Source organism: Leucopleurus acutus (genome assembly GCF_964270905.1).
Source record: "Leucopleurus acutus genome assembly, chromosome: 9".
NCBI classification, from domain to species: Eukaryota; Metazoa; Chordata; class Mammalia; order Artiodactyla; family Delphinidae; genus Leucopleurus; species Leucopleurus acutus.
In genome coordinates this window covers 12,604,866-12,620,240 of record NC_139144.1, presented here as the reverse complement: position 1 = coordinate 12,620,240, position 15,375 = coordinate 12,604,866, and the positions used below count along the sequence as shown (strand labels likewise).

The following is a 15,375-nucleotide window of genomic DNA, read 5'->3' as shown; positions in this document are numbered from 1 at the left end:
AGGGAGGCTGTCAGCCTAATCCTAGACAGGAAGGCTGGAGCTGCTGGCGGTTAGGCCAGAGACCCAGAGGAGGGCAGGTGTCTCCTGGGCCCGAAGGCACCAGGTTGCAGCACTGCATGGCTTACCTCTTCTGGCCAAGGAGGCACTGTACACAGCAGGCAGAGAGCCAGGCACTGCTTACTGGAAGTGGTTTCTGATTCCCAAGGTTTCCAGGGATGGCCCCTTCCTACAGGCAGGAGGCACAAACCAGGGCAGCTAGGATTTTTATTCTGTTGTTAAAGGCAAAGCACCACCCTGGCCATAAGTCTAGAAGGCCACAGTGCTGCCTGCCCCGAATCTAGTCCATCCAGTGCGGGAATCAAGCTCCCTCCAGGCTGGGAAGCCTGCTCCACACCCTGTGCTCAGCCCCGGGAGAGGCCCTGAACAAGCTTAGGAGGGCGCTGCTGTGGGTCCGCGCTTCTCTTCTCTGTGCCTGAAGCTGCGCAGTGGGTTCTGGGTTTTCGCCTTCTGTGGGGGCAAAACTGTGGATTAGCTGTGGCGAGTGGACGTCCGTGTGAGCAAAAGGAGACAGACTCAGAAAAGGGGGTGCCGTTGCCACTTGACAAGCCGTACAGGCCGTGAGCCAAGGACAGGAGCTGCTGTGGACACCACAGGGGCCCACCTTCTACTTCCTGTAGCTTGAAGGATGAGGAGGGCAGTGGGGACAGAACAGCAGGTCCCCCTTTGCTCCTGAAGCTGCCCCGTGGGTGGCCAAGGCAGAGCCCCAGTACCCACAACCTTGATCAGGGGCCTGGAGTTTGGGGCCAGTCCTCGGGACCTCTCCCTCCTGAGGGCAAGGGGCGAGCACATCCTGGCGACAATGGAACAAGGTGAGAGGGGAGCCCTGCAGCTGTCACTGAGGCCCCAGGGGACATACCTTGGCCTTCTTAGAGGAAGGGGGCTTCTTCCGCTTCTTGTGAGGGTGGAGGAGGCCGCGAAGAGCAGGAGGAACTGGAAGAGATATCTGGCTCAGCGGCCACTGCCCACCCCGTGCGCCAGCTCCAGCCCCTCTCCTCAGCCAGCGTCTGAGAGCCCGCCAGCTCCACCCTCCAGCTGGCTCCACCCTCCAGCTGGCTCCACCCTCCAGCTGGCTCCACCCTCCAGCTGGCTCCACCCTCCAGCTGGCTCCACCCTCCAGCTGGCTCCACCCTCCAGCTGGCTCCACCCTCCAGCTGGCTCCACCCTCCAGCTGGCTCCCAGGGTGCTCTCTCCCACTCTGAGCCAGTGCCTGGCACTCCTGTACACACTTAAAATGCCTAAGAACACACGACTATCTATCATCACACATGCACGGGGCCAGAAGAACAGCTATCCCCAGGGGTGGGATTCTGGGGACTTTCACCGTCTAAAACACTTCTTTACAGTATTTAGATTTGTCACAGTAAGTGTATAACAGAGAAAAGAAAATGCTGGGACTTCCCTGGTGGTTCAGTGGTTAAGACTACGCTCTTCGAATGCAAGGGGGGCCCGGGTTAGATCCCTGGTCAGGGACCTAGTTCTGTATGCCGCAACTAAGAGCCCGCATGCTGCAACTAAAGATCACGCATGCCACAACGAAGATCCTGCGTGCCACAACTAAGACCCGGTGCAGCCAAATAAGTATTTAAAAAAAAAAAAAAGAAAGAAAATGCTGCTGAAACAAAAAAACCCTACATGTAATTTCTTCCTATGTGGCCCCTCCTCCCATATCCTTCCTCACCTGTCAGGTGCCACCATCACTGCTCGTGACCTGCTACATGATCCCTGGGCTCTGCTGTCACTCCCAACTGCCCAACAGCACAGGGTCCCATCCGGCCAGGCCACACAGGTCCTGACAGGCCTCTGGGCATCACACCGCCACACCCTCCCACGTCACCTTGACCCCTTTAGGTCACACGCTTCTGGCAATGACTTTGCTCCTTTGTGACAGAGAGGATGGAGTTCCCTCCTGAGGCAGGAGATAGATGAGCCCCAGGTTAGCCATTTACAACTAGCCTCCTGTTTACACTTTGAAAATAAAGATGATAATAATAGGAACAAGATAAGCAGCTGGACTTTGTCTCCTGTGGACACCTCAAGGTAACGGGAATGGCAGGAACAGAGAGGGGTTAAGCGCTGCTTACGTAAAAGATAAGGAAACCACATATTTCCCATTCTTGGGGTCAAGGAGACCTCCCAAACTATGCATGAGCAAACAGTTCCTCAGGGGAGGGGGCGCTAGACCATAATATGGTCTGCTAACCTCCCCAACACCCTCGTGCTGGAAGCCATCTTGGCTAAAAGATGCACGTGCACATCCGGCAGGGCCTTGAGTCAGACCAGGTATGGACCTGGAGCCAGATAAAGCAAGATGACTGGCCAGATGAAACTGGAAAGCTGCCTCCACAGAAGTGACTTGAAGCACCCCAAAAGCTCCTGGCTGGCTCGTGCTCTCTCTCTCGAGCCCACCCATGCTCCTCTGCACCCATCTTCCCTCCTAATAAAACTTTACTTACCTCACTACTTTTTGCTGAATTTTAAAGAATTGCTGAACTCTTTCTTCAAAGCAGACAAAAGCCAGGGCCCTGCTCCTAGGCACTACTAGTCTCTGGTGGTCTAGGGGCTAGGATACGCCCCTCTCACCATCACGGTCCGAGTTCGACTCCCACTCAGGGAACTGAGATCCCACCTCAAGCTGCCACTCCCAAGAGCACTCCCACCCCCTCTCCCCCCTCCCTTCTCACTCCACAGACCAGGACCCCGGCTGGTGTCCCCTATAGCTCACTGTCCTGGGGGAAGTTGGTATTTTCCCGTATCTCCTGGATCCTTCCCTTCCACTCGCTGGGGCCTCTCCTGCCACACCTGCCAGTTTATGCCAATCCAGCGGGGTGCTGGGGAAGGGGGTCTGCACTCACCACTCCTCTTCCTTAACCCACTTTAGGCATCTTCAGCATAAAAGTCACACATACTCGTTACCAAAGACACAAGGGACATCGTTACCCAGGTGTAAACGGAGCCAGGCTCCTGAACACCTCAGCTGGGCTTTGGCCTCCTCTACATCATAGAAACCATCTCAGGGTCCATTCTTGTCCTCACAGCTGCAACCCAGACATCCCTTGTCCCCACAAGGTCTGTTCTCTGTCCCCTCTGCCAACTGTTCTAGGGACTCCAGCCACCTCCCACCCCCCGGCTTGGCCCGGTCACTAATCCCGAGTCTTCTCCAGCACCAGCAGCACTGCCTCTTACCTGCGACACCCCACCCCCACCCCCGCACCTGGTCACTCCCTTCCACACCCAGGCGGCTGCTTGGCCAGGTACTGGCTCGCACTTTCACTGGGCCAGGCTCTGGGGCGAAAACCCCTGGCCTTGAATGCCCGGTTTCCTGTCTCCCCAACAGAGACAGCAATGCCTACCCAGGAGGCTGTGCGGCTCAGTTCAAGCGAGTGAACAGAGGTGGGTTTGTGTCTGTGTGCATGCTTGCTGCCCAGTCCCCGTGGTCCTGTGTCAGCCCAGTGCACGGCAGCTGAGGGACAAACGCCCACCGCGTCCCCCAGCCCTGCTCACCCAGGTAGTCAGGGACGTGGCCCAGGTGGGGCTTCACCACAGCGGGGTGCAAGGGTAGGTCATGCCGCAGCAGCTGGAGATCCCTGGGGTTGTCTTCAAAGTATGTCTGGCAGGGGAGAGAAGTGGGCACTGTGGGGTCAGTCCTCCTTCTGCAATTTCACAGGGGAGTTTCTGAACTGGTAATCGGTCTTCCAGAATTTCAAGGGCTAAGGTCTCACACCGCCTTCATCTGTGGTCATCTGGTCCCCCTCCAGAGCCAGCTCCAGACCTGGTTTCTCACCTCCCCTCAAGTGCTCTGCACACATGGGAAGGCATGTGTCCCCGTTCCCACTCCCCTTTCTGTGGGGAGGTCAGGAGCCTGCCACACCCTCCTCACTGATCATCACCCCACGGGCCGTCCTGCACTGACACACAAACAGCCGCCTCTTCCTTTTCTGTGTAGCACCGCGTGGATGCACCCGACTTGGCTTCCTGCATCTCTGTGGAGGACTCCCGGGTGTTTCCACCTGGGGAATCATGACGAACACGGGCACACGTGCGACTGTGCACGTCAAGAAAATAAACTCCAGGAGCTGTGATTCTGATGGACACGGCCACTGTCCACCACAGAGGCCAGGCTGATTCACCTCCTAACAGGACAGCTGGCGTCCTTCACCCGCTCTTGGCCTGTTTCCTCCCCACCGACCTGCTGAAGGCACAGCTAGCTGTCCAATTCACTGCCTCTCACGCTCATAGCTGGGCCAGCCTCCTGGAAGGGCGATGTCCTGAAGCCTCGCCCCTCCCTCCCCACGGCCCCTCACCTTGAGCTTCTCGGAGTGCAGAAGCTCCTCCTTGATCTCCTTCAGCCTCGCCTCGCGGATGGCTTGTTTAGTCACTGAGCGCATGGCGTCCTGGGGGCAGACACCGGAGGTCAAGATGCGGGGCTGTGAGCCAGCCCTCTTGCCGTGCTGGGGTGCTCAGCAGCAAGGGCCTGACACTGGGTCCTAGAGAAGCTCCGAGCACTCCCGACCCCAGGGGGCCCCGCTCACCCTGCAGCGGTAGCGGAAGCCCTCGATCTCCTCCATGCGGAACTGGTAGGGAAGCAGGACGGGGGCTCCGCTCCCTGTGGAGGAGATGGCAGTGAGGCTCCCCTGGGCTGAATGCTCAGGCTGGGGTCTAGTGGGGGCCTACTGCTTAGAGGTAGGGGTGAGGCACCCCTCACGCTGAGGCGAGGCAGCCGGGGAGCCAGCCCACTCCTTCCCCGCAGCGCACACGTGCGCAAAAACACCTGGGTCTCACGGACAGTTCACAACAGGCGATCCACTCTTCTGTGGCCAGGGCAGCTTGTTGTCCCCACGTCCTGGGTTCCTGTCACATCTCTCAGCCTCAGGACCTGCCCACCCGCCCACTCTCCTCCTTCCAGGCCACTCCAGCCACGAGGTACCCGTGATGACAGCCGCGGATCACTAAGGAGCACCAGCCCTTTCCGTCAGACACCGGTCTGTCATAGTAGCGTCCTGGGTCACTCGATGTTTACAAAAGAAGATGGGGCGGGGGCCGGGGTTTGACGGTGCAGCAGGGGCTTCACCCATTTCAGGTAAGGAAACCAGGGCACAGAGAAGCAAGGCCCAGAGTCGTCCCTCGATCCGCTGTCACGCAGTGCCCCAGGCCACCTTCTACACAAGACCAGGGCTCAATGCCAGGCGGTGAGCATGTCCTTTCTCGGCCCATGTGGCGAGCAGCAGTGAGGCCCCACAGGAAGCCCAGGCTGGACCCTCCACCCATAACCTGCTGGATGGTGGAGCAGCCCTGCCCAGCCCCGGCTAGCGTGCCCTTCCTGCAGCCTGGAACGCCGCCTGGCTGCCCCGCTACAGCATGACCTCCCGAAGGTGCCAGTGCAGAAACCCCCCAGCAGCCCCCTCTCCCAGGGTCTCCGCTGAGATGCCACCAGTCCCACCCTGTCTCCCAAACCTCTTCCCTTGGCCCTTCTGCCCCATGAGGCAGAGAATAAACATGACTTTGGCCAATTACACGACGGCTCTGGACCTCAGCTGGCTTGACTGTGAAGGGGGGCAGTGCCTGCCACCCAGGGAAAGGCAAGGACAGGTGGAGCGACATGGTGCACAGCATGGCCAAGTGTGCGGGCGGCTGCTGCTTGTGCCGGTGTCCCTGCTGCCATCACCACCACCGGGTCTACGGTGTCATGGCAGAAGCCTGGCCCTGGCGCAGACCAGTGAGAGCTGGGCTCTTACCTCCGCTGAGAAGCTCCTCGATCTTGCCCAGATGGGACTGCTCCGTGGGCAGCACGAAGGTCAAGACGATGCCTGGGTTGTTGGCACGTGCCGTCCTGCAAGGAGAGACGGCCCAGCCCGTGTCTCTGGCTATGTGTCCTGCAGTGTGCCCTCTGTCCAGGTGCCCAGCCCGCCACACTCCAGTTCTCCTACCTGCCGGCCCGATGTATGTAGGCCTCGGGGGTGGGGGGGAGATCAAAGTTGAGCACAGCACACACGTGGTGGAAGTCTATGCCGCGGGCCACACCAGCCTCCGGATCAGCGGCCCTGCAGGAAAACGCCCCGACCTCAGACAGACCCCTCCTCTCCTCCAAGGCCACGTTCTCAAGCTTATTTAATCCGCAAAATCTCTACACAAAGCCTTGTATGGAACTACAGGACCCTGACACGTGTAAGACTCTTAAGCATCTGAACTGGAACAGGAACTAGGGTAGTGGGGGCAGCCAAACCGGGCTCTGACCTCAGCTCTGGGGCAACACTGCCCACCGTCAATCCGATAACAATTCCCAGCCAGCCAACCCGTTAGGCAGACAGAGACTGGGGACTCCTCTTTCCCCCTAAGAAAGATCCTTCCCAAAAGTCACAGCCACTGGAGGCTGGGCCACCTCCCCTCACAGGATGATGGCACGCCAACAAACCAGGCAGTCTGGCCCTTCATGCTGCCCATGCAGCACGTGTGTTGGCCCTTCACTCCCTGCCCCCATACTCACAGTCTTCTGAAAGGCTGAAAAGCGGGTCTCCCTGGGGAGGGCTGGGAGGAGAGAAGTATGGACTCACCTGTTCCGCTTGGGTCCTTTGCCCCGATGCTTGCCCTTGACTGGAGGCCCCAAAACTTCAGCATCTGTTGCTATGACGCAGTCATAGAAGCCTTGGTTGAACTGTGAGATGATGTGGCACCTGTGGCCCGAGAGCAGACGGAAGTGAGCCCCAAGAGCAGGCTGGAGGTCCCTCTCCTGCCCCCTGCTTGGTCATAACGGTCACCCTTCCTGACTCTTCCCTCTTCTTCAACTCTTCCCCGACTTAATCTTTGTGCCTCAACCTCCTCAAATGAAGATGGAATTACAGTAGGTACCGCAGAGTTGTGACAGATAAAGTCAGCGAGGACCAGTCAAGCCCAGAGCCTGGGCACGATCTTCAACCAAAACATGGGAGATGGCACACCTGGAGCGCAGCGGGAGCTCTCCATTGAGCACACAGGCGGGGATGCTGAACTGCTCCAGGAACAGGCGCAGCCGGTAACTCCGCTCCATTGTGTTAACAAAGAGCAGAGACTTCCCCCGAATCAATGACAGTTTGAGCAGGGCATACAGCAACAGAAATTTGTCTTCCTCAGTCTCACAGACCACCTGAAACTGCTGTAACTGGTCTGGCCCTGGCAGCTGGGACTCCTGTAACTTGAGGGTAACCTAGGGGAGGACAGGCCTGTGGTCAGGAAAGAAAAGAAGACAGAAATGCTACTGCAAGCCACTGGCTCACCAACCACAGCACAAACGTGTTAGGCAGGGCACCGTGGGTCCCCTCCAACTGTGTAATGTAAGAATTCAAAGCACGCTAACCGTTGTAGTGTACAGAGAACAGCAAACTACAAAACTACAAACATTTGGGGCACAGAACAAAGAGAAACATGCTATAAATGACTGTAGCGAGGAGAGAACCCCTATAGCAGCAACCTTCCTGAAGAGTAAAGTTCACATAAGGTGAGAACTTTAGCCCTGCTGCTCAAAGTAGCCTTTGTGCCCCTTGGGGGTCCCTTCTCAGGCTTTAGGCAAAGCATGGTTTGAAGCTCCTAGCGGACATCCGGAACTACATAGTGATTTTAGGATGGGGGACAGGGGGATGGTTACAACTACCGGCTTCTAGCACATCAGAACCAGGAATGCTAAACCCATAATTTCCCACCCCAAATAACAAAGGGTTCCTCTGAGAAGGGAGAAGCAAGTCCTTTTGAGTATCATGTCAACACCTCTAGATGCTTCCAAAGGGCCCTTACCGGGTTATGCAGTACCAGCTCCTTGAGTGCTTGTACGTCCTCATTAAAAGTAGCCGACATCAGAAAAGCCTGGTAAATCCGGGGCAAGTGACTAAAATGAAACACAGCCCCATCAGACGCCAGCTCCAAAGCCTCTAACTGTGGCAGATGAACTACCCCCTCGCTCTAGGTCCTAGTGTCTATTCACAACCCCTTTTCCTTACCAGAGAAGACTCTTGAGTTCCTCCTCAAAGCCAAAGGAGAAAAGAAGATCAGCCTCATCGACCACCAGCAGCTCCAGGGAGTCTTGCAGTTTCAAGTTGTCTTGTTGCAAGTGGTTTAATATGCGGGATGGGGTCCCCACCACTACATCGGGCTTCTCCATCAGTACAGCTCTGCAGGTGGGCAACACCTCAGTATTGGGGAGAGGGTAGCAGCTGGGACCTCACTCTGGATTAGCCCTCTTTCTTGCTGCACACAAACCCAAACCCACATCCCAGTGCAAACTCATTCCCCTACAGCCCTGTTGCTTTCACCCACCTCTGAGAGGCTGAGTCTTCAGCGGCTGAGACATTGGCCACCCGGATGTCTCGAGCACAGTAGGCAGCCAGCTGTTGAATCATGGACTGGGCCTGCCGTGCCAGTTCCTTGGTCGGCACAAGGACAAGGGCTCTCACAGCCTGCTCTACCGCGGGGCCTGTCTGCAAGAGACGAATTAAAGACTTCAGCCGGTCGGTTCATGTCATCACAGCCACCGCATGCTTCTCTCTACCTCTTCCAGACAATCTGACCCAACTGCTGTGGCTTCCTCACAACAATCCAGTTGTGGTCTGGTCATCCCTTCACTTACTTTACCCACCTCTAAATGTAGATAGAAGACTCTTTTCCCAGACACTGACCTCAAAAAGGATAACTTACTTCATGGTTACAAAGTTACTTAAAATGTACCAATTACGACATTGGCTTTTCTGGAGAAGAAAATGTGCCTACTTTTTATAGTATAAACAAGAGAAAGCGATTTACTCAAGATTACACAAAGAACGGTGGTCGCAGGGCCCGGACTTAGAACCCAAGTAACCTGAATCCCAGGCCAGAGCGTTTTACCCCAAAACCACCAGGTTCTCTCAGACCACGCTTCACGGGTAAGAGGTCAAAAGAAAACCCGGTTCTTGGGAAAGACTTGGGCGCGTGCGGGGGGCGGGCACAGTTTTCCAAGAGGGCACAACGCAACTCAGACGCCTGCTGCTCCCTTTCCCGGCCCCTCCCCCGACTCACCGCCTTCTTGTGGAGCAGCTGCTGCAGCATCGGAATGGCATAAGCGGCGGTCTTCCCTGAACCCGTGCGGGCCCGAGCCAGGAGGTCCTTCCCTTCCAGGGCCAGTGGGATGGCCTTTTCCTGGATCAGCGTGGGTCGCGACCAGCCCAGGTCGGTGACGGCCTAGAGGAGACAAGGGACGGCTCAGGCGGCGCGCTGCCCTGCCGCCGCCCCTCTCCACGTCAGCCCGGCTCCTCAGCCCTCCCCGGTACCTGTAAGAGCCGGTGGTCCAGGCCCATGTGTTCAAAGCCCAGAGTTTCGGGATCCTCCATGCTGCTACTCTGTAGTGACAGCGCGCACGCGCGACAGGAAGAGCACGCGATGACGCGTGGGCTCGTCAGAGCAGCAACCAATCAGCTTCAAAGGAGTCAGCACGTCCCGGAAGTGGGCTTCCGGTGTTACGCGGGGTGCTGCGGCTGCGGTGGCTTGTGCGGCCGGGGGTCTCGGGGAGGGGCGGCGAGGGGCGGCGAGGGGCGGCGAGGGGCGGGGACCCTCCCGGGCGGGGACCCTCCCCTCGGGTCCTCGCCGGTTCCCTGACACGACCTCCAAGTGGCGTGCTAGGTTAAGGTTACCAGCGACAGGGGCAGGCTCGCCCTGGCAGTAATGCCAGCATTAGTTATATTGACAAATACATCAATGTTTAGAGTGCTCGTCTGTGTACTACCTAAGAACAGGCATGCTGCGGGTGGTAGCTTACCACGTTCGGGAAACACTGGTGAGTCCTGCGCCCTTTCCTACCATTATGCATCTGGGAGATCTCTGTCAGGTTTATCTGTAAGCACTAATTGCTCTGCCACCTGCTGTACTCAGGAAAAGTGCACCAGCATATGTGTTCCAGGGCTGTTTGCCTGTAGCAGTGGTGGGAACCGTGGGAATCTGTAACGGGGCAATGGCTTTGAGAGTAGAAAGCGACGCTGGGTGTACCAGCATATAACAGAGGTCACCGAGGCTGGGCTAAGGTTCAGGGCCACAGGCAATCCAAAGGACAGGCCATAGCAATTGGATTGTACAAGGATGAAGGTTGGAAGAATGAGTGGCATAAGAAACAAAAAGATAGGTTGCTCTGGGGTTCCCAAACCTAGCAGCCCATGTTGCCTGCACAGCTTGGTTAAAAACAAGAATTCTTGGAAGTTCCCTGGTGGCCTAGTGGTTAGGATTCCGGGTTTTCACGCGGTGGCCCAGGTTCAATTCCTGTTTGGGGGAACTGAGATCCCACAAGTGGTGCAGCGCGGCCAAAAACAAAAAGTTTTCTTAGTCCCCACCTGTATTAGTTTCCTATTGCTGCTGTAACAAATTACCATAAACTTAGTGGCTTAACACAAACTTATTATCTTATGGTTCTGTAGGTCAGCAGTCTGAGGAGGCCTCACTAGGCTGAAATTACAATGTTGGCAGGGCTGCATTCCCTTCTGGAGGCTCTAGAGGAATCATCCCTTTTTTGCCTCTCCCACCTTGGCTTGTGGCCCCCTTCCTTTATCTTCAAAGCTGTTAATGGAGGGTTGGATCCTCACCTCACATCACTGCAACTTTCTTTTGCCTCCCTCTTCCATTTTTAAAGAAACTTTGTTATGATATTGGGCCCACCCCAATAATCCAGGATAATCGCCGTATTTTAGAGGCAGATGATAGCAACCTTAATTCCTCTTTGCCATGTTTGGTAACATAGTCACAGGTTTCAGGAATTAGTACATCTAACTGGACATCTTTGGGAGGCTATTATTCTGCCTACCACACCACCCCAAACATAAACCTACTTAAACAGCTGGACCTGAGTGTTGCCCAGGAATCTATATTGACGAGTTTCTCACATGACCCTATGAATCTCCTCTGACGTGGGCCCAGCATGAGAGCCAGAGGTTAGGTTCTGGCTGTTGTTAGGGTGAGAACTGAGAGCAATTCATGCACCACAGGTAAAGTGGGGCTGGGACCAAAAGATGGAGATGGGGACTACCAGTCCGAGTGAGAGCTGGGGACTGGGTCAGGGATGATGGGATGAGTAGAATGGCTCCTACGCCCCACCCCCTTTTTGTGGTAAGGAAGTAGAAGGCTGTTTGATAAGGGTGTTATATAACCTAAGAAAGCAAGACTTTCAGAATGGAATCAAGGTAGTACTGGGGGGGGGAAGAAAATCACCAGAATTCCTTGGATGTAGCCGAACTTTCAGAAACATTTTCCTAGGCCATAATGTGTCTGAATACCACACACCAGTATGGAAATCCTTCTTTTCCCCATAGCCACCACCTATTAGCCTGTCCTCTGGCAATCGAGATTCCAAGTGCCCATCAGTGTAAAGGTGTGCTATACTCCCACCTTTGTCCTCACTCCACTCCCCTTCCTATCAAAAAATTCACAGGAGGAGAAACTGAGGACACACTGATGTATCAGCATAATTAAGATGCACAGCTGGACAAACTGTTGAAGGCCACCCCAGCTCTTCTGTGTAGTTTCCTATATTCCCACAGTCCAGCCTCCAGTGTCTGATTAGCTGGCTAGATTCCTAGTAACAGCCACAGAGCAGAAATGTGTTCCCTTCCTGACACATCCCATGGTCCCCAAGAGGCTCAGGCCAGAGGTCCACACGCTGACTAGTTCCAAGGCTACCTGATTTTCCCTGTGTTAATTCTATGAAGACAATTAAGAACTATTTTAAATATCCAAAGAATTTTGGAAGAGTCATTTATGGCATTTCACCTCACTGGACCGTTAACGTGGCCATCCAGAATTAGAATTTTTAAAATATCTACAAAAATATTAAATGACAAAGCCTATACAACTAAATTGCATATACTTTTATAAGTGAAAGTAGGCACACACGTGGAATAGTATAGAACATAAAGAGAAAAACAAGGAGGGCAGAATTTAGTTTTGTACGTCAGATAAATAATGTATTTTAAGTAAATAAAACCACGAACTAAAACGTCAAGAATGGGCAACTAAGGGCATTAAGCTTTATACAGCAGAAGGGCATGAGGGAAGTACACTAAGATGTGTTTAAATTTATGATTCCAGGGAGCTAAGAAACGGGTACGTAATCTCCTCACAGGATTCCTTGCTGACAGGTCTACTTGGTTGAGCTCTGTGAATGGCTGAGCCACCACCCTGTCCGTTCCCACAACCCCAGAGTCGCCAGTCAGGCCAGGCTCTAGCACCACAAGCCCACATGCTGAAATCCACTCCGGGTCAGCCGCAGAGGCACCCAGACCAAGAGCCTTTCCTCCATTTCCCTTTGTGCCTCCCCTCTGCCCACAGCCTCTTATTTCATTTCAAACACAGCTACTACAACACGCTTTATTTCACTGGAAAAATCTGTATAAAGAACCAAATCTGGTTCCCATGAAGAAAACATTTACCACAGCTTAAATAAACGTTAAGGGAAATGGGAGGGTAAGAGTGCCCTGCCTTGTGCTAGCTCTGTCACTGCCTCAGTCTGAACTCGGGCCCTGTGTGACGGAAATCACAGGTGTCCCAGAGAATTCTCTGCCTGGCCCTCTGATTAGGCCTTGAGAGCAGCTGTCATGTCTGCTTTCTGGCCCTGAGAACTGAAATCCTGAGAGCTGCCATGGTAGTTATCAAGAATACATTGGTAAACAATGCAGAAGAGACTGCATTGGTGTTTTCAGCTAGTCACACAAAGGCAGTAACACTTCAACTAGGAAGGAAAATATATAATTTTATCAAAAAATAGTTCTAATATATAGAAAAACATTTCAATCCTCTGGGGCCTTTGCCCCTTATTTACATTCACGAAGCCACTGAGTGAACCCAGGACTGACAAGGGAGCAGTGAGGTGGGGCCTCCTCGGTGGGGCATTTTGGTCGCCTACTTTCTAAGCAGACGAAGAGAGAGGTTAAAGCAGTAGGAGAGACATTTGCTCATTTTGTGACAGGATGGAGAGGAATCACTAGTGGCGAAAGCAGCAAGACAGTCCTGGGTAAGTTCTGACTCCCCACAAACCCCAAGACAGATCTTTGAAAGCTTGGACCAATGTCCTGTGTCCTTGAGAACCAGTGTTGTTAACAAGTGGCTGATCTGAATGCTTTGTTGCCATGGAACCAATGTGGCTTATATTCTTTTTTTCACTGTTTCTTCCCTCAAAATCCAGATGGATAAGGTATTGGGTGGGGAAAGTACCAAACAACTGAGGTGACAGGAAGGGGTCATATGGAGAGGGCACTACACCAGCTTCTTGGCCTCAAAGAAGCTCTTGAGGTGACGCATCTGCCAGATGCCAGTGAGGATGAGGATGGCGGTCTGAGCGATGGACCACCACAGGACTCTCTGGTTGGTGCTCTCACTGATCAGACGGAAGCGCTCTTCACGATACTGCGTAGGACAATGGACGCAGGATTAAATGTGTAGGAGAGACAGTCCCAGCATTTGTGAGGCCCCTCCCTCCTGTGCGACGACTCAACTGTGGGACCAAACGCCTTTTGAAATGCTGCCTCTGGTTCCCCTGGAAGTGCCCCAAGGAAGTGACATGCTGCCCCTCCACAAGCATCTCTGCTAGGACAGAAATCACGCTCTTACCATTTCAGCAAGATCCCAATGTAAAGAGGTAGGCAATGGCTATTGATAGCGTGTGAACTGTCCTCTCTACCCTTTATTCTACGGAGCTGAAAAAACGGCTGATAGCCCTTCGTTCCAGTCTTTGAACAGCTGATCTCCCAAGCAGGGAAGGCCCCAGGCAGAAACTTCCAGTAAGTGTAGTGGGTATAAAGGTCAACTGCCATGTCCAAGTACAGTGACATGCCCTTACCCTTTGGTAATCCTGCTCCTTCTGGATCTGTTCCACCTGATCCAGCAACTGGCGGGCTCGGAGCTGCAGCTCTGTCAGTTTATCCTTGGCAGCAATCTCGGGGTAGTTGTTGGCATGCTCCCCGACCTGGATGTCTAGATGCACACGCTAGAAGGAAACAGGGTTGGACCCCAAAGTCGTAAGGTCAGAGACACTCTGTGGTTATGGTGTCTAAGTGGTGGGACCTCCGATGGTCTGTTCCAGGCTATGGAACCCACTCTTGTCCCTGGCTGTGGGACAGAAGGGCAACGTCTATTTCTTGCTTGTGACTGTGCCAGAAAGTGTTACAAATGATAAGGGTAATAAATCAAAATTTTGTAACCAAGTGAGAGATTCTGAGCTATGGCCAAAGAGAAAATTCTCTTACCAGTCTGCCGCCAGCAAAGAGAGCCATCCTGGTAGAGTTGGAGTGCAGGCAGATCTGATGGTCACCAGGAGTGTGGGAAGTGAAGGTGAAGCGGCCCTCTGAGCCATACTGCCGGGACAGCACCACCTGCAGCACAGCAGTCAGTGAAAGCCCCCGCCTCTACTCTGACCTCTCCAAGTGCAAGCTCATGTCTTCTGAGCTCTGTCCACCCCAAGAGCTCTAGTGAAGGTGGCCTTACCTTGCCTTCAGGGTCCTTCACCTCCACATGCATGCCCAGGCCGGGGGTCGAGGGTAGGAAGATCTCCTTCTGCTTATCCCACATTTGGGTGCGGTAGTTCCCTACGGAGCAGACGGAGCTGTCACAACCTACCTAGTCCGTCTGGCTCCCACGCTCCGCGGGGTGCCGCGGTTCCCAGGACGCCGGGCAGGGGGCACTGCTCCCCCGGCCATGGTCCGGCGTCCACAGGGCGCCGCTAGGAGCGGGGAGCCGTACCGCGTCGGGAGGACACGCAGGGCCCTGTCCACCCTCGCCCCGCCTGACCGATAACCATGGTCTCGTCGGGGATTTCCTCGATGAAGCAGCGCTTTTCGGTCTCGCCGATGTGGAAATAGAGCCCTCGGGCGCCCGGCGCGCACAGCGCGATGAGCAGCAGCGCCAACAACCCCATTGCCCGCCGACGCCCAGCCCCAACACCTGCCAACGCGCGCCCCTCCGCCCAGGGCGCATGCGCGCACCTGCGCCCAGCTCTCAAACGACGCAGCAAGACCCGGCGCAGAATACGCGTGCGCGGTGCCTCCCTCCCTGCGTCCGCTCTGCCCCGCCTCGCGTGCGTCTTCCAGGCCAGGATGCACAGCCGAGGGGAGGGTGCGCACGCGCAGGACGCTCGGGGCTTCCCTCCCGCTCTCTGGCTGCGCAGTCTGTTTGGTCACCGGCCAACGAGCGGTTTATACCCAGTGCGCATGCGCGCGCCTACGCCCCGCTCCCAGTAAACGCGGCACTGCGGAGTGGAGAGTAAGCGCGGACTGACGCCTTCTTTGCAGATCCTGCTTAGAGTTCTGCTGGCCTGCGCCGGGGCTTGTGTCCCAGATCTGGACGGTT

At 55.0% G+C, this 15,375-nt stretch overlaps 2 protein-coding genes across 4 annotated transcripts; both read right to left on the bottom strand.

The window, feature by feature from the left end:
- Nucleotides 1–253: 253 nt before the first annotated feature.
- On the bottom strand, nt 254–9,386 carry DDX56 (DEAD-box helicase 56; the record flags this gene model as incomplete). 3 transcript variants are annotated; one of them, XM_082846282.1, is made up of 14 exons in its annotated part: nt 254–507; nt 917–990; nt 3,562–3,667; nt 4,362–4,451; nt 4,590–4,663; nt 5,793–5,887; nt 5,985–6,098; nt 6,609–6,728; nt 6,993–7,237; nt 7,822–7,912; nt 8,025–8,195; nt 8,341–8,501; nt 9,076–9,237; nt 9,327–9,386. In XM_082846282.1, the coding sequence occupies 14 exons, from the start codon at nt 9,384–9,386 to the stop codon at nt 430–432; spliced, it is 1,641 nt and encodes a 546-aa protein (XP_082702408.1). In that variant the 3' UTR covers nt 254–429. The 3 variants fall into 3 exon arrangements, with proteins under 3 accessions (XP_082702408.1, XP_082702409.1, XP_082702410.1); XM_082846283.1 differs by having other exon boundaries at nt 254–504; XM_082846284.1 differs by lacking the exon at nt 8,025–8,195.
- A 2,584-nt stretch (nt 9,387–11,970) lies between these two features.
- Nucleotides 11,971–14,984, bottom strand: TMED4 (transmembrane p24 trafficking protein 4). Its single transcript, XM_082846323.1, has 5 exons — nt 14,818–14,984; nt 14,515–14,615; nt 14,277–14,402; nt 13,871–14,017; nt 11,971–13,437 (listed from the first exon to the last, which is right to left on the bottom strand). The coding sequence occupies exons 1-5, from the start codon at nt 14,942–14,944 to the stop codon at nt 13,288–13,290; spliced, it is 651 nt and encodes a 216-aa protein (XP_082702449.1). The 5' UTR covers nt 14,945–14,984; the 3' UTR covers nt 11,971–13,287.
- Nucleotides 14,985–15,375: the final 391 nt, after the last annotated feature.

Bases quoted from the DNA above. Each gene is read 5' to 3' on its own strand.
- TMED4 (XM_082846323.1), bottom strand. From the start codon at position 14,944: ATGGGGTTGTTGGCGCTGCTGCTCATCGCGCTGTGCGCGCCGGGCGCC. The intron at 14,403-14,514 runs GTAAGGCCACCT...GCTGTGCTGCAG, and splicing joins TGAAGGACCCTGAAGGCAAG to GTGGTGCTGTCCCGGCAGTA. The intron at 13,438-13,870 runs GTAAGGGCATGT...TGTCCTACGCAG, and splicing joins AGGAGCAGGATTACCAAAGG to TATCGTGAAGAGCGCTTCCG.